General features: G+C 42.9%; 1 protein-coding gene and 1 pseudogene across 1 annotated transcript in view; one reads left to right on the top strand and one right to left on the bottom strand.

Moving 5' to 3' along the window:
- The window catches only part of FLI1 (Fli-1 proto-oncogene, ETS transcription factor), a 63462-nt gene that overhangs the window by 28036 nt on the left and 11837 nt on the right, over positions 1–23589 (top strand). The window contains exon 5 of the mRNA XM_011380929.2: positions 6209–6274. Within this exon, the coding sequence (XP_011379231.2) occupies positions 6209–6274 (66 nt within the window). The remainder of the gene's footprint in view (positions 1–6208; positions 6275–23589) is intronic.
- Positions 17526–17644, bottom strand: LOC111731982 (annotated as a pseudogene).

The raw sequence follows: 23589 nt of genomic DNA, 5'->3' as shown, positions 1-23589 counted from the left end.
TTGGGGGGTATAGGTAGCAGGGCGAGGAAAAGTGTGAATGGCTTCTCTTTCCCTTCTTTCTTTTTAAGAATATTTGTAGACATTAAAGAAGATGCCCCAATCAAATATTTAAAAAAATAAATAAATAGAATTTTCCAGAAAGGAGATCATTAGTGGAACAAATTTCCAGAGTTGAGAGGAGATGGAACAAAGTATATATATGATACAATATTGAGTGAAACAGCTCAATAGAAAATGGTGTGTGCATTGATATAAAAACCATATCTGCCCGCAAAAGCAAAAATTAAAATGCTTGCATTAAGTTTGAGAAAAACATGCTCCAGCCTAGTACTGTAATAGTGGACTGCAGGGGACCCCAACCCCCAGGCTGCGGACCAGTACTAGTCCGTGGCCTGTTAGGAACTGGGACAAATAGCAGTAAATGGATGATGGAGCAAAGCTTCATCTGTATTTGCAGCTGCTCCCCAGCGCCAGCATCACCACCTCGGCTCCACCTCAGATCATCAGGCATTAGATTCTCATAGGAGCACTGGTCCCTGGTGCTAAAAAGTTCGGGGACTAGTCTAGAGGCCTTTTACAGAATCTAGACTTAAAATGACCTGCTGTTCTGAAAAACAATTTTGATACATGCTTCTTTTGAATTGGTGTCTACCTTCAGGTTCCAGCCTCTGGAACCGTGTAGCGCTGGGAAGCGGCAGGCCTGCTAAACCACTACAGGAGGTCATGTGCTTGGTAGCTGTCTGCTGCCTGGGTTGCTGGGAACCCCCTAGTGTCTACCAGTGTGTCTTTAAACACCTTATTGTTTTTCCAGACTGACTTCCAGCGGATGTTTTGTGCTCAGGCGGGGAGGCCAGCGCTTTGGGGAAAGAGATAGAGGCAGCTGAGTTGAGGCAGGGGGAAGGAATACTAATGTCTTGTGCTTTGTCACCTGTCTTTTTGTTGAGGAGGAGCATAGGGTACAGACTTTGCAAGACATGGAAGGAAAATAGCTGAACTCCTTGACACAGATGGAGGAAATACTGTGTGGCTAAGAAAAGTCAGTAGAGAACTGGCGACCTGAGAACTTCGCCGTATGTCAGAAGGCTCCAAATCCCTTCTGTTTTTCCAAAGTGCCTGATCTTTCTGGACTTTAGTAGAAAAAAATGAAACTCTGGCATCACATCTATACTTGCACAAAAGGTGCTTAAGTATTTATTCCAGTCGTCTGGGAGGGAAGCTATACTTTAAATGTCAAATAGCAAATTTTAAATTACAAGTGTATTTTCTAGAAGGGAGAATAAACAGCAACACCCCAAGCTCCTCTATACCCTATCTGATGGCCTGGCATGTTAGCATTGATCCAGCCTGCCCGGAGGTGCTGGCCTTCAGACCTTGGCTTTTCAGCTATTCCCAACGAAGTGGCCGTCCTCTATATTGTCCCTCTGTGGCACTGCCCACTTTCGAAATGTGAAGAGGACCGTGAGGGCTGGGCCTGGGAGGATGCACACAGTACTTAGGATGATTCTGGAGTGTCCTAGGAACACCAGGGTTCAGGTGTGAGCATCTTCCCAGGTGTCACTCACTTTACAAACACAGGATGCCCCCTTGTGGACACCAGGTAGACAACTGTTTATAATCCCCATTTAAAAGCCAAAGCAACTGAGGCCCGGAGTGCTTCAGAAACTGACTCAAAGGCGTGCTTCCAGCGGGTAGCAGCCTGGCATCTCAGGCCCGGGCCTCTTAAGTCCCAGGCCGAAGCCTGGCCCACAGCCTCGCCCCTGAGGTGAAGTGAACGAATGGAGCGCGAGTTGACCCGCGCCACACTCATCTTCCCTTTGCTGCTTTAGAATCGGCCTCGCTCCGCGGGGTCTTCCACGTTGAGAGCCAGGCCACTTTCTCCACAGCATTTTCTGTTTTTGTTTGTACCAAGAGATAAATGCTTTCCGAAAACTTTCCTGCGGCCTCCTGGAATGAGGCAGATTAAGCCAAACCTATCGCCGCACTAACCCTGTCCTTCTCCCTTCCCCGCGGCGCCCCACACTCTGGACCTGACTGGCGGCCCCACAGTATCTCTCTCAGGCACACCCCAGTTTGGCAGAGGCCGTATTTACAGACCGCGGGCTGTGGGAAATGAGATTGGGCCGAACCTCAAAGGAAGTGAGAGCTGTCCCCAACTGGCAGTTCAGGCTCAGATCCACAGGGGGGAGTTTGGGGTTTCTGGGAGCCCAAAAGGTCCTGGGTGGGGCAGCCGGAAGCAAAAGAAGGAAAAAAAGAGTCACTTTTTATTTTATATAAAGTTGGGTTCTATATGTATAACTGGGTCTGACCTGTGAAAAATACTAAGAAACCGTTTTTAAATAGTGGCGGCACCAGAGAATGAAATATGTTGTGTGACAGGGAGACCACAGAGAAGGTATCTATCTTGATTCCCATTTTTAATTTAAGTCTAATGGAAAACACATTTTGCATCTTGTGGCCTTCCCACCGGCAGCCTCAGATGGTCGGGCAAAGGTGATGGGTCCCGGCCATTCAGCGGGTGAAGTATCATCCCTTCCAGGCCTGGGATCTGGCCAGGAAAGGAGAGCAGGGTCCCAGTGAACAAAGGACTAGGTTTCCCTGGACGCAGCAGTCAACCAGGCCTTACTTCCCTCCTCCCTCTGCTCTCCCCTCCAGAGCTATTGACAGAGAGAAAAGGGAGACCCAGATTCAATAGGCTGACCATTGGGGGAGGGGGGCACTGGAGAATTCTCTCTGAGGCAGGACACAAAGGCTTTGGCACTGACTGGGACACTGCTGCCTGCCCCGCTCCAGGTGTCCGAGATGAAGAGCAGGTTAGGTGGGGCCAATATGGAGCTGAAGAAAGCCCGATTGTTGGATTCTGCCCCACACCTGCAAAGCTGCACACTGCTCATTCCCATCTTCTTTCAGATCTCAAATACTGTCTCCAGTGGCAGAAGGACTCAAAACTGGAGATTTATTTTGTCTTCATGTTTTCACATTAGGAAGACCATTCCATTCTCCACAACAGCCACTTCATGCTTTTCAGGGCCCCAAATAAATAGATATACACATATTCCTGCATACGTACACTAATACATAAAGAAGCAATTAAACATTTTAATTGAAGTGTAACATACAGGCAAGTGCAAAAATCATAAATGCACAACTCGAGGAATTATCACAAAGTGAATTGACTCACTCGTATAAGCACTCCCAGGTCAAGGACTAGACCAGAGGCCCCTTAGGCCCTCTCTCTGTCACCGCCCCTTCCTCCCCAAAGGTAACCACTGTAATAATTCCCAATACACTGGTGAGTGCTGTCTATTTCTTAGATTTAGTCTGGAGGCTGCAGGGTCTGCTGGTGGAGAGTGGAACTCCTGCCTTCCGAGCTTTCTGGCTGTGCGATCCTGGACAAATTAGTTGACTTCTCTGAATGTTGATTTCCTCAGCTGTTAAAGGGGAATCATGTGATACTGGCTTCCCATGGCTCACGTAAGGATTAAGTGAGAGAATAGACATAAGCGTCTAGCACAGTGAGTGGTCCACGAGTATTGGCTTCCTTCCGCCCCATCTCAGCCTGTTTGATCTGACGAGGGGGTGTCGGGAAAGTGTAGGAACTCATCAGCTCATTAACCCCACACAGAAGGATGCTCAAATCTGGAGAAAGAAATTCGAAGCCACAGAGCAGAGTGGGAGGCCAGGCTCCAGGGAGGAACTTTTCACGTCAGAACAAATTCCCTTAAGAAAAGAGTGCCCCTGCCACCCTCTGTAGCCTGAAGAACTAAATAAGAATCAGAGAAGAGAATGTTAGTCTCTTGGGAGGATGGTTAGATGCCCCTAACCAGCCCCTCCTGGGGAAGGCAGCCTCTCTTTATAGAAATGAAACTTGAACCACGAACAGTCTTCAGGGTGAATCATTTTCCTAGGTTACCATGAAATATGTATTTCATGCAAGCTTTGCAGAGGTCAAATGACCCTTTCTCTTGGCTTTCTGGGAGTTTCCTGTGGAATTCACGTGTGCCCGAAGAAGAACTTTCACCATGGGGGAAATTTAATAAATGTGGTTTATCTAAGCTTCGTGCTCTCAGCTAAATCTGCACTAATGACTCAGGCAGTTTGCTCCTCCGAGACCATCATTTTTCTTTATTTGCTCCAGCCGTGAGGTTTCAGCCTGAGGGAGAGAATGTCGGGGACAGAGAGGCAGACATTCTTGGTCTTACTCCTGAGACTTTTTTCTATTCCCTTGGAACATTTGGTTCCGTTTCTTAACCTCCTTCCAGTCATGGAGGATTATTTCTTATTGCAGCAGAACCCATTCATAACTCTAATTCCAAAGGACAGGACTAATGCTCAGCGAACTCTTTTTATAAAGGTTTATTGTATGTAATTGTGGTGTCTGTGGGAGAGGGCATATAAAAATAGTAATGAGCATAGCTAGCATTTATTGAACACTTATTATGAGCCAAGGATCTTTCTGAGCATTTTATATGTATTATTTGATTCAGTCCTCACAACGCCATGTTAGGTAAGTGTTATTAACCCATGTTTTTATATGAGGATTCTATGGCTTAGATTAAACTGATGGCGGTCACAAAGCTAATAAGTGGTAAGAGGGAGGTCTAATTTTAAACTTTCATTTGCATAATAACTGTATTGAGATGGGGTCCTAGCCTCACTTTGCCCTTAATATTTTTGAGAATGGAATAACTGAATGCACGTAGTTCTTGGATGTTACGTGCAGGTGACTGTCTCATTTCCAAAATCATATCCACGTATCCACACTCTGGCAACTAGCGGCTCATACTACCACCAGCTATCACTCCTCTTTTTTGTCCTGCATTATTTCAGACCTAGAAGTAAGTCTCCCAAGCCAGGAGTCATAGGTCCTAGGCAGCTGGATGATTTTTATAAAAGTCTCTCCTTCACTGTCTGGTTGAGAAGGCCACACATTTTCTCTGAGGCACAGAACCAAACGCCCACAGCTGGGTGAGCAGCAGCTTCACTCCTGCGTCCCTTCTATGACTTGAGACTAAAAATAGGAGTGTCTGACAGGCCACTCCCTGTTCCAAGCCCTGGCACCCAAGTCAGTCCACTCATCCACAGGGAAAAGGATTGTTTTGAAAGACATTTTTTAGCCTCAAACACCTATGTTAAGCTTACTGTGTCCTTAGGCAGATCCCAGCTTTGGTCTTGATAGCATTTTAGAGTTTCTCCAGGAGAATCTCAAAGAGAATTGCAAAAAAAAAAAAAAAAAACCCTACACTTTACAAAATAAAACTCTTGAATTTGCTTAAAACTAAGGAACAAGACTAGGTTTGGGAAAAAGGGGAGAATTTTTTTTTTTATATGCAACAACAACAAAAAACTAACATGCCTTTAAAATGCCTACACTAGTGCCTGATACAAACTAGGTCCATATTAAAGTTTAATATTAAAAGATTGTATATCACCATCCAGGGATGACAGAAAATTCTGTCTCATGTGTGATGCCTCATGTTTAGTTGTGTTCTCTTAGACATGTGCAAAAGGAGGCAAAAGTTACTATTGGGAGAATTATCACCTCTACCCCCTTTCCAGCCCCCTAACACAGTGACTTAGTACCTTTCACTCACCTGTGAAAGAACCTGCACATAAACTCAGAGCCCATCATAGCAGAAAGGATTGTACTGTCTTCTCCTCCAGGGCCTGGCCAGCTACAAAAGGCAGGCCAACTCTGGCCAACTCAGGCCCATGCCCAAAACAAAACAAAAACAAAGAAGAATATGTGACAGAGACTATATTTAGCTTGCAAAGTCTGAAATATTTACTATCTGGTCTTTAAGTTTGCCAGCCTTGCTGAAGTTCAACCCTTTCATTTTGCTGATGAAGAAATCCAGGATAAAGTTGCTTACAGGGTGTTAGTGGCAGAACTGGGCCGGGCCCTAGGGTTCTGATTCCTTGTCCTTTGTTCCTGCCACAACATGGTATGGACCCCAAGAACTTCTGAACCATAAATGGCTGCTGGGAAGGGCTTGTGATGTTGCACCCGTAAGCATTCTGTGCTAACTGACTCTGACTCTAACTCCAGGAAACTATTACAGTCCCCAAAATGGATTACATTAACTTTTTCTTTGAACAAGTCATCTGTCCCTTTTCTCCTCTCCTCATCTCTTTTCTTCCCACTCCATTCTCCTACGCTTGCTCTCAGAAGAATGTCTTGGTCATAACCGGCTTTTGCTTTCCCTTTCAGGTTCACTGTTGGCCTATAATACGACCTCCCACACAGACCAATCCCCACGACTGAGTGTCAAAGAAGGTGAGTCTATTCTCTCATGCACTCAGTATTTTCTTCAGTACCGGGCTGGCACAGTTCCATGCTGTAAAAATGGGTGTGCGGAGCCTCAGATCTGAGCACCAACTCTTGTTTTACTCAGCTTTTTCTAGCATAAGAGGCGAGAAGCCAAAGCTTATCCCGCTTGTACCACTAGTTGCAAAAATTAGACAAAGTTTTAAAATACCTCGCAATAATATCATAGAGTTATGGCTTGATGTTGTCACTCCATGAAAGAAAATGTTTTGGATTTAGAATGAAATGGATATTGCTCATTTTCAAAGCTGAAAGTTAGTTCTTCTCAGTTGAAGATAATGAAATAAAGATTTCAGGAATTCTTTGCAATGCCGCATTTGAAAGGTTGTTTTCTCTTTCGTAAACAAATTTTAGCAATTTTAAAGTGGCGATTTGGGGATTTCATCTAGTTGGTTTGGTTTGATTGAGAGAGAAAGAGAAAAAAAAAAAAGAGGTTTCAGCAAAAGATTTTTGCCAGTGAGGATTTTAGTAAACATTACAATAACATTTCTCAATATCTTTATTTATGAAACAGCTTTGTAAAGATTTTCACTCCAAATACTGTGTTAAATTCCCAAAATTTAAACAAGTGAATAATGCATGGTTTAAGAGAGAAAATGAATGAAAAAGAAATTCACCTAAGGCAAAAGAAAAATTCCTTGGAGGAAGGAAATTTTGTGTGGAGTCTTGAAGAATGAAAAGGAGTATGGCAGACATTCCCTCTGCCTAGACTCTCCTTAGCTACTTTTTCTTTAATGCACACCTGCCAGAATATAGAATAAAGGCAGAAGTTTTTGGTATTGTTTGTATGTAGAGAAGTAGCACAGCATAGTATTTCAGAGAAACACAAGGCTCTTCTATGGGAAGAAACTCTGAAACTATTTGGTTCAAAATTTTCATGGGTTATGGAGGAAACAGAGACCTAAAGAGCCAGGGTGTCTTGGCCAAGGTCACACTTTGATCACATAGGACTTTATGTTTCCTGTTAACAATTTATAATCAGACGATGACCAAAAATTTAATGAAGTAAATATACATGATGAATCTGATTGTAAGCTTGTGGGTTTTGTATACTCTTTTCTTCCCTACCTTACCCTGGGCTAGTCCTATTTATGCTAGTGTTTTCCTTTCTAAATCAGATTTATTAAATTTTGCCATGAAAACTGAAGTTATATCGACTCATTCTATAGTCCAAGACACATTTTACCTGATAACCTATTTAACATCACGTTGCAAATATCTATGAGAGAAAACGTGTTATAGTGACAAACACTCGATTGGAGGTCAGGGCACTTTTGGCTTACTTTGGGGAAATAGCTTCACCCCCTGAACCTTAGTTTCCTGTGAAATAAAGGGACTAAATTAAATCAGTTTGGGTTAAGCCCAGATTTTGGAGCTCTTTGCCTTCATTCAGAGCCACTCGCTTCAATCTGTTTCATTCATGGAACTTCATTTCATTTTCAGATAGGGACCCAATTCTTGGAAGGAGGGAAGGAAAGAAGGAAGGAAAAAAGAGAGGAAGGGAGGGAGGGAGGGGGAAGGGAGGGAGGGAAGGAAGGAAGGAGATCTTTGAAAGTTCCTCCAGTCCCACAGGCTAAGTCTTACTGACAAAATCCATATTAACTAATGACTCTGGGTTAAAGCCAATGAGAGAAATTTTGATATTGGGTTTAAAGTACAGATTTTAGGTTAGAAGCTAGTTAGTCTGAATTGAACTGCATTAATAACCAACTTATTACTCCTCCAGGGGTCTTAGCTTTCGGCCCTCTCCTCTACTTGCCATACTGCATTTTCTTCCCTTGGCCCTTTTGTTTACAGTGAGTGCATTTGTAAGGCCACTGGGCTTATTCAGGCATTGCAGGAGCAGCCTGCTCTAGCTGGGTAGCAACCCCTCTTCTAAAATGAATAAACTGTAGTATCCAGGCAAACGCATGCGGCCAAGACCTCATTCAGGTGGTGCTGGGCATTTATCTCCCAACATCGGCCCTTGCCTCTAGAGACCATTAAGGCTGCGCTTTGCAGGTGCATCTTTTGTCCCCAGTAACGCTTTCCACTTGAGCTGTCTTGCTGCTCTGCTGCCTCCCCCTTGTAAGGTGGTCTGAATCTATCTGAACGGGCATCAGCCACAAAACAAAGTACATTAGCAAGACAAAGCTAACCAGGCTTCTCTCTCCCTCCATTTCACCCCCCCCACCTTGTTCTCCTCTACTTTTCTCTAATCTCTACCTTTATTTCTTAAATATGAAATGGAAAAATAAAGAGAACACATCATGCACCCTTGGCTCTATCTTGTTTAAATAAAACACACACAGAGCCCCAAACAAACCCAGAGTTCATCTAAAGCACCAGAGCTGTGCATGAGTGTGTGTGTGTGTGTGTGTGTGTGTGTGTGTGTGTGTGTGTGTGTTTCCCATAGGGCAGGTGCTGGCATCGTGCACAAAGGAAAGAAGTTGAAGAGATGATGTCTATTAATGCTTCTTCAATGCACTTATCAAATTAGAATACCTTTTGACTTTAACATGGCATAATCACCCTTCCAGCTTGTCTCTTGAAAGTGATTGCATTCTCTAAAGGTTATTTGTGCTCAGGAAGTAAGACTGGTTTTTAAAAATTAATTTATAACAGTCTTTAAGCCCCTTAAAATGAAATATTCTATGGTCAGAGACTGGACTCAGCTAAAACAGTTGTACTCTCTCTACTTTTAGTTGTCAAGGCTAATGCACTTGAATAAAATAGGATGGAAGCAATTATTGCCTATTTGCAATAGCAGCCACACTGTTATCTAGTAGGATTCTGTAATGCCCAGACACAATCACATGCTGTGCCTCTGCTTTTGAGTCTGGCAACATTTCTGGAAGGTAGATATTATTATCTCCATTTTGCAGACAGAGAAAGTGAGGCTCGGCAAGATTAAGTGGCTCACTGAAGGGCAACACAGCGATTCAACAGCAGAGCAAGGACTCAAATACAGGTCGTAGGTTTCAAAATCTCTGGCTTCAGATGGTCCCCCTGACAAACACAGCCTTTTCCTTCTGACTTTTCATAAAAATGATATCTGGCTTAAGTGTGGTTTGGGCAGAGATTTGAATTTTTTCCCATTATTTTTGTCTGTTCCTGCAGTTTTCCTACTATTATCTCGATCTCTATCTATTATCTTTTCCCAAAGAGGAATTTATATGCAACCCCTACTTGGCACTACCCTCTAGCCCTAACTGTGCAGAGAATCATCACCAGAGAGCTTTTGATGCCTTAGGACCAATATTGCTTGACTGCACTCACGTGAGGCACTTTAGTAGGCAAACAGAAAGTGGAATGGTGGTTCCCAGGCAGAGGGGAGGAGGGATGAGGAGTTATCATTTGTTTAATGGGGACAGAATCTCAGTTTGGTAAGGTAAAAAGTTCTGCTGCTGGTGGTTGCACGATGTGAATTTACTTAATGTCATTGAAACACACTGAAAAATGGTCAAAATGATAAATTCTGTGTATGTGTTACCACAATAAAAAATGCAAAAATCAAAATAAAAAATATAATAACATTTTGAAATATTGATGATCAGATCCCAAACATGACTAATTAATGAAGATTCTTTGGAAGGGACATGTGGGCACTGGAAATTTTTTTAAAGCTCTTCAGATTTCTCTGATAATCTGCAACCAAAATTGAGAAGCCCTTGCAATGTTGTACATTGCAAGCACAGACTAGAAAAGGGAAAGCAAGACTCATCTCAGAGCCACCACAGGTTTTGTTGGAGACATGCTGGGCAGTTGATCTTGACCTTTCATGGCCCCATATCAACGTAGCAAAGGAAGAGCAGGACCTATTGGTACACTAATGAAGGTGTAGGTCGAGTGAAGGGACCACCTGGTCATGATCAGTTCCTTTTCATCCTTGTCATTGATGGTAGTGTTATTATCGCTGATGCAACAACTTTACATTAGTGCATCAGTTCACATCTCAGAAATTCCTTCCTTATATGTCCTCATTATGTGTATCTAAACAGTAGGGATGTGGTAACTTGAATTTACAGGGAAGACACTGGGATTCCAAAAGTTGATGGCTCTCCAAGTACATACAAGTCCTGGAGCCAGGACCACTTATTCTCCAAACCTCGTTCTTTCTGCCCTCCACACTGGGGTGCAAGTGCATCTACCAAGGTCACAGGTCAGAGTTCCACCTTGTTTTCAGGGTAAACCCTGCCCTAGGGCCCTCCCTGTGGCCTCAGCTAGACAACCAGCATGCAAGAATCAGCAGATCTCTCCTTTGGAGCTGCTTTGCATGCCTAAACCCTCATTTCCTCAGGTCCTCATGCTGGATCTGTTTAAATACCTCTGACTCTCCAAAAGTCAGAGGATATTGAGCTCCTTGTTTATTAACTCCTGGAACCCATAAACCCGCCATGGCCCGTGTAGCCCTGAGCTTCCAGCCCCAGCCTGGGAAGCCATTCATGACCTTCTGTTGAATGCAAAACTGCTTTCACTGTGGGTAGATTATCTGCCTGCAGAATGGCCATCTCCAGCAGTTTCCTTGGCTAATGGATAAAAGGTCTGTCTGCTTACATGTTAAGTATGGGAAAGAGAGCTGGAGAAACTCCTTTCTGCATCCTTTATAGAGAAATGCCTAGCAGGCACCGAAGATCATGCTAACGAGAGCCATGCTTCTCTTGAGGAGGTTTCCAGATGGCAGAGGCTCATGCGTGTAGCAACAACCCTTTGCAGCTCTTTACTGTTGGCCAAGCATTGGCAGGTCCATTATTTCATTTACGCCTCATGCCATGCCGGTGAAATGGCAGGGCTGGTATTATTATTACCCCATGCTATAGAGAAAGCGAACGAGATGATAGGGTTTGTTTGAAGTCTCCCAGGTCTCAAAGCAGAGCAGGGCTCAAATTTCCCTCTCTCCATGCTGCTCACATCATTATCTCAGCATACTTAATTCAGGCATCTGACAACATCTTAAACCGTTTTTAATTAAGGCTCTCAATTTACCTAAGGCAGGTATTGATCTCATATTTCAGCATTATAGCATATTGATTAAAAACTCATGCTCTGGACGCAAATGGTCTGTGTGACCTTGGACGAGTCACTTACTCTTTTCTGCCTCAGTTCATGTATAAAATGAGGATAATTTTAGTGTCCCTTCAGGGATAACATAATACCCACAAATAACTTAGCACAGTGTCTGACACACCAATAAGTGCTCAATTTAAGTGAGATTCATGAATTATAACAGTAATTATATCATTATTGCAAAATAATTAGAATATTTTTGAGGGCTTACTATACACTAACACACTGCCAAGGGTTGTGAAGGATACCATGCCATTTCATATGACATGGTAATATCAGAGGAGACAGCCAAGTTGCTTAAAATCTTATTAGGAAGAGACACATATGGAACTCTTGAGAAATAATATGGAACTACAAATCATCAAATAGGAAAATGCACGCTATATACAATAAGTTCTCTAAAAGTAATGAAGAGTTGAAAAATCATTAAATGCTAAAGTTGAACATCCACTCCAAACCTTGCAAGTGACAGAAGAGACACGAGGCCAGAGAAAGTATGGCCTCAGCCAAGGCCATACAGAGAGTAAATAGCAAGTGGCAGAACTTGAAGTCACTTAGTGCCTTAGTCGGGAATGGACTTAGAATCCGTGATTCATGCCCTTCTCCTCCCTATTCATTCATCTCTTCATTTATTAAGAACCCACTACATATGGGACACTAGGCTGAGCCCAGGAAATATGGTGCACAGCCAGCACCTACCCTCAGGGGGCTTATAGTCAGAGATACAGACAGGTCAGTAAGTAATTAATACTTTGTATTAGAGTCTGAGTAATATATCAGCAAATCTTGCCATTTCCTCCTGCATTTACATCCTCTATAGGGTGTCCTTTCTGATTTAATTTTAGAGGTCGAAAGGAGGCCTCTGGAAATATGCAGCATCTTAGTGCTGGAAATGGATATTGGAAGGAAGGGACAACGGTAGACACTGAAGACAGCAGTCAGTGTGCCTGAGTCTGTCCTGTGTGTATGTGGGGGTGGGGGGTGCTGCGGTGCTGGGGGCCCCATGTCTTCAGATTGAGATTAGGGGCAGGGACCCAGGTGAATTCCTGGGAGTGTGTACAAGTATGCCCTGTGGGGACACCAAGGACTCAGTGTGACGTGAGTGTGAGGAAAGGAGCTTTGGGTGGGGCTTTTGGTGGCTTACATGAAACTGAAAGACCAAGTATAGTTGGATGTCTCAGTGTGAGACAGGAAGCTCAGCAAAGGAGCCGAGAGCCAGGGATTTGCTTCAAAATAACGAAGGCCAAGGAGGGGGAGTGGATGGGAGTAGAGCTGAAATAAGATCGGTAGTGAGTTCATGCTTGTTGAAGCAGGATGAAGGGCCCTTCAGGGTCCAGTAGACTTTCCTCTCTGCTAGTCTATATCTTCGAAATGTTCTATAATTTAAAAGCTGACCCAAAAAGTATTGTTTTGATGGGAAAAAAAATGTAGATGAGTGCAGAATACTTATTCCTAAAGCTATGCACTGGATGAGAAGGAGGGCAATGTGTGGGAGGGTGGGCTTTGGACAGCATCCTGAGCAGGAGAGAGGCTGGGTGGAGTGTTCCCTGTGGGTGTGGGCTGTGTACCGTTGCCCTGGCATGTGGGGGGTGGTCTGGAACACATGTGCCCATAGGAAAAGGCCTGTAATACTGTGAGGTAATCTCCTGTTATTTTTAGGGAGTAAATAACATCTCTTATGCAGCAGGTTATGTGGCTCCACAGGCTCTGTCTATGTCAACTAACATGCACTTAAATTGGAGGGTATTGAGGCCTCACAGGAGGGCCTGTTAAGAACTTTGTCATTATATATTTTTCCTTTATGATGAAATACCTCTAATCCATTTTTAGCAAAAGTAGGGGTGATTGCTAAATGCGCGTGTGTGTGCTGTTTCTGTGGTCCAAAGGCAAGATTTATGATTATAGAATAGACAGTAGCTTGCTCTCTTGGTTGTTTTTTTTTTTAAATTGTTTTCCTTTGAAATTCCAGAGTTAATGTTTTGTCTGCTTTCCATCTGACCCTCTTTAGAGAGCAGCATATTTGTGTGCATGTGTGCATGTGTGTGTGTATGTGTGCATGTGTGTGTATGTGTGTGTGTGTGTGTGTGTTTACCAGAGAGAGAGAGAGAAAGAAAGAGAGAGAGAGAGAGAGAGAGGGGGAGAAGGAGAGAGAGAGAGAGAGAGAGATTGAGAGAGAGAGAGCTGGAAACAAAGAATCGTTGTCTCTAAGCCGTAGCAGGCAGGAAACCCCAGTCCCCAGGGAATTCAGCCAGCCAGCCCTGTCCTGGAGTCAGACTCCAGCTCTCTGAATTCAATTTGACAGCTTGTCTGGGACACTTTCTAAGTAACCATTATCCTTCCTTTCTCTAAGTAAAAGAACTGTTATTTTTTTTCCATGGGTGTGCTCTGTGCGCCGTTATCGCACATGTGTGGGTTACACAGTGACTAGGACACGCTTTCTCTAAATTATTGGAAACACTTAGCCTGTTTCCTAAGACAAGTGTAAACTTGTTCCAGGATAATGAGGCAAACAACTTTTAATATTGTATCATTGCCTTTTTGGAGGCAGATATAGTGGAATTTTGTTAGGGCACTTCTTTTTTTCTTTAGTTCTAGTTAAGGCACAAATTCCCTTATTTGAAGGAGTTCTTCCGCTTCGGGAGTAATTCAAATTATTCACGTTTTATTCCTTTCAGGATTTTAAAATATATATACAAAGGTATCTTCTAATGACCATTCTCCTCAGTTTCTGTGTTTGACTGATTAATCAATTATTTTAAAGAAATGCATCAACATACGTCTCACTGCAAGAGAGAACTCAGAGGGACATGCATGTCAGCCTTGGCACCCCGGGAGTTGTGCAGGGGACAGGCACAACCTGGAGTTCAAAGCAGGCACTTCTCTGTTCTGTATCCTCCAGTTACTCAGACTAGTTGACTTTGCCACCACAGTGTGAGGGATTCTGAGGCAAAACCAACTCTTCTGTTGTGCATATTTGAAGGCTGCCCAGATTCAGCTATGCAGAGTTGCCAGAGACACAAGTCCCAGAACAGTCTAGATCACTTCGGGGTTCAGAGATGTGGCAGCTTTGCCCAACGAGACAGTTTTGCCTATTTAGGGACTTACCAAAAAGCTGATCCTTCAAATGTGAATCAATTCCTGTCCAGTCCATTTTCAAACAGAATATTGACTGTTTCCCCATCTCTCCTAGTCTGTCACACCCTTCCTTCTCTGTCTCACCCCACAGCCCATCCATATCCTAGGACGCCACACTCCCCATGTAAGGCCCAGGTCAGATGACCTCTCCTCAGTACGGTCTCATCCACCCCCTTTTCTCCACACTTTGTTTGGACTTACTGGTTTTCCAATTTAGCATTCAGCAGATTCTATCATAACAGTCTTATCTTACAAGACTTGAAGCATTTTGGAGGTAGAAATTTAGACAAGGCCATTGGATGGATGGATGAAAATTATAGGTAAAATGCCTTACACTACTCCCCCTAAGAATTTTCTGTAAAACCAACACTTCACGATGTTTCTAAACATGAGAGTGACATTTTGGTTCTGTCCACTGCAAATATGGGCATGGTACTTACCCTTCCTCTCTACCTTGACTTAAACTTCCCCTTCATTTGACCCCAAGGAGAATCCTCTGAGCTGCCATCAGTCCTACCCATGAGCAGAGGGAAGAGATCACCAAGACCTGATTTCATTCACAAGGCGGCAGTTCTACTTCACTCTTTAGGCCGATTTTATTTTTTATCAACTCAAACTCCCATGGGCGGCCCTTCAGATCTGGGTCTTCTTGCTATAGGTGTCAATGAGAAAAGAGGCCAAGGACAGAACCAAGTGACAGAAAAGTGGTATTGCAGGGGAAATTGAACTTCTGCTCACTTCAACCTTCCTTCCCTTACCTTTCTTCTCTCCCTCCCCCATAAGGATACGTGCTAAGATTTACTAAGTTTTCACCACATGCCAAGAACTTTTCTATTCTCTTCACACTTATACTTCATAACAGTCTTATTTAGTTGGTACTATTATCATTCCCTTTTCACATATGAGAAAACTAGGGCACAGATAGCTTAAGCCCAAATCACAAAGTTAGTACGAAGCAGAACAGAGTCCATTTCTGCAGTCCCCTCCCCGCCCAAACAGCGACGAAGGTCCACAGTTGCCTCTTTCTATTCCATCCACTGCTCCGTGGAAAAGTCCATTTCTTCCGTAAAGCTGACATCATCCAGTTGTTAAGATGATATGATTAGATTCTTTCCATGGTCCAAAATATCAGGAACCTGACTCAATATACTCAGTTCTTGCATTTCACAAAGCAATTTGGTGATTTCACAGATGTCCTTTTCATTATTATGTTTTATGATTTGTTTAATATTACTTATCTTTTTGATATTACACTTAAGAGAGTAAAGGAAAAGATTTAGAAAAGGAACTGATATACTGAGTAACACTATCAGTAAAGATTGCAAAACTTAATTTTTAAAATGAGGGGAGGTGGATATTTGGTCAGTAAATCTAGTCGTGAAATTTCCCTCAAATTACAACAGGTGAGCAGTCCCTTGCCTCTATAAGCTTTATTGACTCATGCTTCTCAAGGAGGAGAAAGAAAGGTATCAGAATCACCTGGGACCATTTTAAAGACACATGTCAGCATGTTCCAGCCACCTCCATCTATTCTCAATTCATAGGCGCCATTGGTAGCTGAAGGAGCTGAGGAAGAAGTTGGAACTTATCATCTTTGTCCTTAGAATAAGCTCTTTCCATTGCTTCTGAGATCTTCTCTCCCCACACCACCCCCACTACTGAGAGCCAGGGCTTTACTTGAATATTTAATGAAGAAGAAACATCCCTTCGTTACTCTGCATTGGTACCCTTTCTGCCACCATAGTGTTGGCCCTTTCTTGTCCCTGTGCCAGAAGGCATCCAGGCCCCTGGTCCTATACTTGGCTGCTTAGAAGTTCTCACGTGGGCCTTCCTGTCCTCCTTGGGCATGTCTTTTGTCTTTATGTTTATTAAAGCTGTTCTTAGATGCTCCCTGGAGAAATCAAGAATCTATCTGATAGGCACCAACTTGCTCTGCAGCTGTAATGTTGGTGACAGTGAATGCATGAGCCCGGCTACATTTTAATAAGGGAGAATGACTTTAAGTAAACCTCAGACAGGAAGGGGAAAAGGTGCAGAGCTGTGAGAAAGGTATTTGGGAGCAACTTGACCTTTAGAGCACCCATGCAGTCAGATTCAGCCATACAAAGGCTCTTCCCGCCACTGCTAGGGAGGGGCCTCCCATGACCATGAGTGCTCAGTGGGGTGGAGCTCCAACAGTTACACAGTTACACCAATGTCTCAGTGGCATTTTACACTTACTAACTGAGACATTTGGATTATGCATTTCCAATTCATCTCCAGATTCTTGACTGTTACTATTTTAGGCCTCCCATCTCTACCAAGTTTCACTTTGACTCAGACATTTCATCCCATTCCAAAGAGCAAAGCTAAGATTCAAAATGAAATTGGCCTTGGTTGATGTAACTCCATTTCCATTGCCATGTGTCTTCAGTTTTTATAGAAACTAGAAGTGACTCCTGTTGGCTGTTTTGAGGAGTGGAGGTCCCAAAGTACTTTGGAAAGAAAAGGCTAGGTCCATAAGTGCTCCAGATGGCCCACTGGTGGCCACTTCAACAAAAAATATTACAAATACATTCATTTTGTGGAATGAACTGATTGAGAAATTCTACTGGGAGGTTGTTTGGGGGCAGTAGTAGCTGGAAAGTATTTAAAAGAAGCTTATTTAGTTTTATGCTCATAAACCAAATGCTACCTATTCATCTACCTCTCTGTATGAAGAAAAAAGAGCAAAGCTTCTCTCCTGCCAGACAGAGTTGTAGGGGTTTGGAGCATCTTCTAGTGAAAAGTAAAGGCATAGATAGTATCGTTTGCTATTTTAATATAGTTATTCTTTTACAAATGTAACAGTTTACTCTCATTAACGAAGCCCCTATCTAAGCTCATGAAGAATTTCTTCTTTGGGGGGAGAGATAAAGTTTTTGAGGATCTGTAAGCTGAGGGTCAATAAAAAGTTGGGGTTTTTTTTTGCCAGGCAATCCTTGGTTGACCTCACAGATTGCAAGGACCTTATCAGCTTACAATTACTTTTTTTTTTTTATACCTGCAGCACCTGGTCTTCCTAGGTGGTCTCCCATCCAAGTACTAACCAGGCCCTACCCTGCTTAGCTTCCAAGATCAGATGAGATCAGGCTTGTTCAGGGTGGCATGGCCTTAGACAATAAAAAGTTTAACATGCCTCTTTGATAGAGTTCAATTTCTTGTGTCAGGTACACTCTAAAGAGAAAGTGGTAATTAAGTGGGATTATTACATTATCTAAATTCAACACAGGCTTCAAAGCCCAATTCAAATTCCACTCCCTTCAGGATATTTTTCACTTATTCCCAACACTACAATCTCTTCTCTAAACCTTACCACACTCACAAGGTATCCACAGACCTAATTACCTAATTACTACAAGATTACCTTATAGTCTTTAATTGCGAATTTTTTCCTGTATCCTATTCCCAGGCTTATAGATATTCAGTAAGTACCATTGACAATTGATAGAGTCATTGAGGAAGGAAAATCTAGTCTTTCACAATCAAATATCCACTCAATCCTTTTGCTCCACTAAAGAAAGAACCAGAGGAAATTAGCTTTGGTCAAAACAAGAAAGATTAACTTCTCCTCTCCAATAAATTAAAATCTGGAAGAGTATAGCAGCTATAATTCTATAGGATACTTTGGAGTCTATGAAGCATTTTTACATGCACGATCTCAATAATTCTCAACAGAACTCTGTAAGGATTAAACAAGCCGTTTGCTTTTCCAAACTCTTAAATTTTAGAGGAATTATTTTCCCCCAAGTATCTCCCTTTTATTAGATAGATTAACTGAGATTCAGAGACATTAAGTCACTTGCCCAAATTCACACAGCTCATAGCTGGCAGAGATGGGAAGCAAACCAAAGATTTCTAAATCCCAATTCAGTATTCTTTCTATTGCAATGAGCTCTCTTTGCTGTTTGGAACTGATTAAAGAGAAATAATGGAATTCTTTCCCGTGAAAATCTTTGAGAGCCTTTAATAACACCACAAACAACCTTATGCTTGATAAGATTTAGGTACTACTCTTCCAAAGAGATGAAAATCATTCTTGGTATTATTTTGAAAAATATTTAAGCTTAAAATGTCTTTGGCCTGCCTGTAAAATAATTATCAGTCCTGCCCAATATCCTAGAGGAGTTTAGAGAAAGGAAGTTTTTATGCTATGACTCATACTTTCAATATCTATTAAAATTCTTATATGTCTATATATGATTTCTTTTGGGCTTCAGGCCTCCAGTCCTGTGCTAATTTGCATGTCTGGTTTAGATAATGTCTGAGGTAGCTTCCAGTCTGAAAAAGAAGCCTCTGATTCTATTATATAAGTGAGACCACATTCCACCTACCAAGACTTAATAGTTCTTTTTCTTTCACTACTGTGCTCTTGTTGTGTAGATTCAGGACTCAGGTTGGAAGAATTTCATGCTCACCGACCAGGCCACAGAGATGGCCTATTCCTTCAGGACGAACTCACCTGTTCACTCTTCCCACACTGACCCCAGAGAATTGCCCTTTCCTGAAAACCACTTCAGATCCAGATCAAAAGGCAAATCATAGGAAGGGTTTGCATTTTATGTTTCTTGATTTAAATGGCAATTCTAAGTCAGTGTGAGTCTAAGACCACAGATTTGGCAATTAGCCTGATTTTACACATGCGAAAATTGGTGAACTCTTTAATAGACTAGGCTCAGCTCATCTGCTACATTCCCTCACCCGTACATCAAAAAGACACTGTTAAGTTTTTTAGCTGATTTTGTTGTCTTCCAACACAAGGTAATTCTCATTTTAGATAAAGAACTAAATAAAAAGGAATTCACTTACCAGAAGATCATTGAGATCAGTGTAGAGTGATCCAGTCACTTTTCATAAGAAAATCATAGCGTTATAGAGAGCTCTATTTTCATAACATTGGAAAAATCAAGTCTTTGCTCAAATTATTTTCAGTGAGGCCATCCCCAACCCAGTACTGCTTACTCCCCTTCCCGTGTTTTATTTTTCTCCAAAGCATTCATCACCTTGTAATCTACAATGTAGTTTACTGTTTGTTTGAATGTAAGTTCCACTGAGCAAAGATGTTTGTCTAGACATCACTGTACAGTAGTCTCTCCTTATCCACAGAGCATACATCTGAGACCCCAGTGGACACCTGCAACCCCCAAAAGTAATGAACCCTATTTATACTACATTTCTTTCTTATACACACATACATACATGAATACCTATGATAAAGTTTAATTTATGAATTAAGAACAGTAAGAGATTAACAGCAGTAATAAAAAAATAGAACAATTATAACAATATGCTGTAATAAAAGTTATATAAATATGGTCCCTTTCTCTCTCAATATCTTATTTTAACCAATGGCATGGTGTCACTCCTTTCAAGGGATCCCTTGCTGAAGTTTTCATATAGGCTCAGTGCTTTCTGGAGCAACACGTTGTTGTCAGTCAGAACATGTTTTCTGTTCCCGTCTTCCACCCAGAATCTGATGCTTCTTCCATCTTAACTATGCACTTATCACACACTGTGACTATAACTTTTGTAGTTTGAGATGGGACAGCAAATCTAGCAAGAATTTCATCTTCCTTTTTCACAATTTCATGGATTGAGTATTTGTTCTTAATGTAGATCTTAGTGACCCCACCACACAATTTTTCTCTTTCTTATTAAATTGAGAACTTTCACCTTTTCACTTAAAGGAAGCACTTTATAGCTTCTCATTGGCATATTTCAAATTTCCAGCATCACTGCTCCTGCGGTCTGGGGCCGTTACCAAGTAAGATAAGGATGACTTCAACGCAAGTGGTGCGATACCAGGACAGTTGATCTGATAACTCAGAGGGCGACTAAGTGACTGAGGGGCAGGGGGCATCTGCAGCGTCGAGATGCTGGACACAGGGATGAGTCATGTCCTGGCCTGGACAGAGCAGGACAATGCGAGATTTCATCATGCTACGCAGAATGGCACACAATTTAAAATTTATGAATTGTTTTTTTTCCATTTGATATTTTTGGACTGTGGTTAACTGTGGGCAACTGAAACTGCAGAAAGTGAAACCATGGATAAGGGGGCAGCACTGTATTTGTAGCACAGAAAACCGTGTCTGGCACAATAGTAGATATTTAACACAATTTTGTTAAGTGAATGAATGTGTTGCGGGATATGAGATATTGATTAGGTCCAGCAAGTTGGGGGAGAGGAAGAACCCCGGGGTAGGAGAGGGAAACAAAAGTGATAAAGACACAGTCCCTCTCTGCCAAAAGATCATCACCAAGCAAGGGTGATGAGTACACAAAGAAACACATGGGAAGACTAAACAGGACAAGAGCAATAAACAGGAGACTCTCACAAGTGGCCTTTGACCTGCAGAACTTTGGAAGAAAATGATGCAAAAGCTTAATTGTGCACAAGATTGGGACACAAGATTGCATCTTCTATTGCCAGAAACACAGAGCAGTGACCTCACTTTGAAATGTCAGTGGAAGAGGTTCAGACCAGGGCTCACAGCAGAGCGGAGAGGGTTGAACACAGACCACCTCTCATTTATCCTCAAGTCCTGTCACCTAACTGAATTGCTAGGTTTTCTTTTCCCTACCCGGCAGATCTGACCCAAAAGTATGCAATTTAGTTGTGTCTACATGGCCCAACATGGAGGGGAGTTTTGGCAAACATCCAGTTAATCTAGTCAGTATGAATCGCTTTTCCACATAAGGCTGGCTCAGAAATCCCACTTTGAGGCTTTATCAAAATAAAGAGGTCATTTAGACTTCTATGTCACTTAGACACTGAGCGCATAGGAGAAACAAAATAAAAGAGAGGTCCGGGCTCGGCAGGAAGCTTTGCATGACTGTGGCGGGGCTGTGCCTGGCGAATGTGCCACTTGCCTCTCCAAACTTTTCAGACTTAATAACCATCCATTTTTTCAAGCATTTTTCTCATATGTCTTTTTTCCCTTTGCACTTATATTATCTTAAACAGTACCTCCATTATACTCCACACAGCAGGGCCAGTACTGAGCCGAGGCGCTGTTGGATTCCAGGACAAGATCCTTGAGCAAAGGAAATCTGATCCAGGATGTTTTTTTCTATGAGTTCCAAGTTTGAAGCAAGTCTTCCCTAGATATTTCCCCCCTCCTGAGGTCTCAATGGAAGCCTGGATCCTCTGTTGCCCTTTGGAAAATAAGACGCCGCTGAGGCGAAGGCTGGGCTGCCCCCACAGAACAGGTTGAAATGAGGTGAAGACCCAGTTCTGAGCTCCAGGGCTAGCTGGGCAGGGACTTGGGGGAGCTGACAGTCGGGGGAACAAGAAGGGTTCTGGATAACCCTTACGCCTAACGTACCAGCGGACAGTCCGTAGCCCCCACCCCTCACTATCTTTTAGGACAGTGTTCCTCAAACTGGGGTTCAGAATAATCCATTTCTTCTTTTAAAAGAGAGCCACCCTGTATTTCAATTTGAGAATCACTGATCTGGCACAGGAGTGGAATTATCCTCTCTCCCGTATGGCTTCTCTTCCTTCCCAAGGCCTTCCTTAATGAGCTTTTTAACCTCAGTTCATCAAGATAAAATTTTTAGAGGTATGAGCAAGATTAGAAGACTACATGTATATTGTGTATATTTTTAAATTGCCATTTATGAAATGCTTGTTTAATCCTCATGGCAACCCTATAAAGCATTTGTAATTAATCCATTTTAGAGAAGCAGAACCTGAGGTTCAAAATATAGAGTAACCTTTTGACCAAGATCACTCAGCAGAGTAAATGGCAGAGCTGGGATCTGAATCCAGGGCAACCGGATTCCAAATACCATGTTATAACCCCCAAAGTAACCTCAAGGCCCACGAAGGAACCCTACACCTTGCATAACTGTTCATCAGTATGTGCCAGGTGCACTGTTTTTGAAGTGGGAAGCCAGGCCAGCAGGTCAGATATCTGGTGAGGTCTCTGGCAAAGGTTAGGGTGGAGACAGTGGCAAACAAGAAGCTGGTTCTGAGTTGTAGGTTGGGAAGTTTCTAGAAGCAGAGCAGCCTTTCACAGGTGGGGCGCAGTGTCAAAGGCAGCATGGAAGTGAGCCCAGAGGAGAGCAGCCTGAGTTGGATTGGTGGCCTGTAGGCTCCTCCTCAAAGACTGAGCCAGTAGAAGCCAGGACCACAGAGAGAAAAGGGATTTGAGGGGATCATGTAGCCCAATCCTCTGCCAACAACAAGGGTGCTGCGCCACACGTAGTCCTTCCTTGTGAGAGTCTGAGTGACGTCTCTCCCTCCTACTGGGCTTGGCTCTTTCTTAGGAAGTTCGGGGCTCTGGGTTTCAAAGTCCCTTTATTAGAGCTTTTCTCCCATGTCATCCTCGCTCTTTCAAGAAGTGGTCTGGAGCTAAGAGAAACTGCTGCTCTGAGCACGAGCAGCCTTGCCCACTCCTAAGCTGAAAGGTCTGCGTTTAGAAGCTGAGTTTTCCAACGATAAACAGGATTAGATGCTGCCAGCCTACTCAGCAGCAACCAGAAATTCGATGAGAAGTTTCAGGGAAAATACATCTTTTTCCATCAAGTAATTGAGAGTGTGGCCCTATGTCATAGCGAATGAAGAGAAAGGCTCTTGTGTGCTGGTGTCACTGCATCGTTGGCCTCTGGGTGAGGTCATGACAAAGCGGAGAGCTACGTGTTGCCTGGGACACTAGGCCTTCAGACAGGGAACTGTACGCGTCAGAGCAGAAAGAAATGTCTTGCCTGAGACATCTGGCCATATTTCCAAGACTGTTTAAAAGCTTCACACAGAAACTGAGTTAACACTGGGATGTCTACGAGGAGGTCATCTCCAGAAAAAGTTTTCTCCTTCCAGCAGAAACTTTTCAGAAAAAAAATCTCCATGCTCATATTTCTCTACCCAGGGAGGCTCTCCTGGAATCTAAGAGGCCATTTAGTGTCAAATTCGGCCACACTGAGCATCACATAATAGAGATACTATTCAGGCCATTATATACATGAGACAGAATCCTCCACAATGCCTGGCAGTACCCAGATTCTTCACAACAAGGCTCTGGTCTCTGTCTGCTTTGGCAAAAATTGATCTCAGAACTGTC

Source organism: Pteropus vampyrus, unplaced genomic scaffold, assembly GCF_000151845.1.
Source record: "Pteropus vampyrus isolate Shadow unplaced genomic scaffold, Pvam_2.0 Scaffold416, whole genome shotgun sequence".
NCBI lineage: Eukaryota > Metazoa > Chordata > Mammalia > Chiroptera > Pteropodidae > Pteropus > Pteropus vampyrus.
Note: the sequence above shows the minus strand (reverse complement) of the source record. Positions and strands in the feature narration are given on the sequence as shown.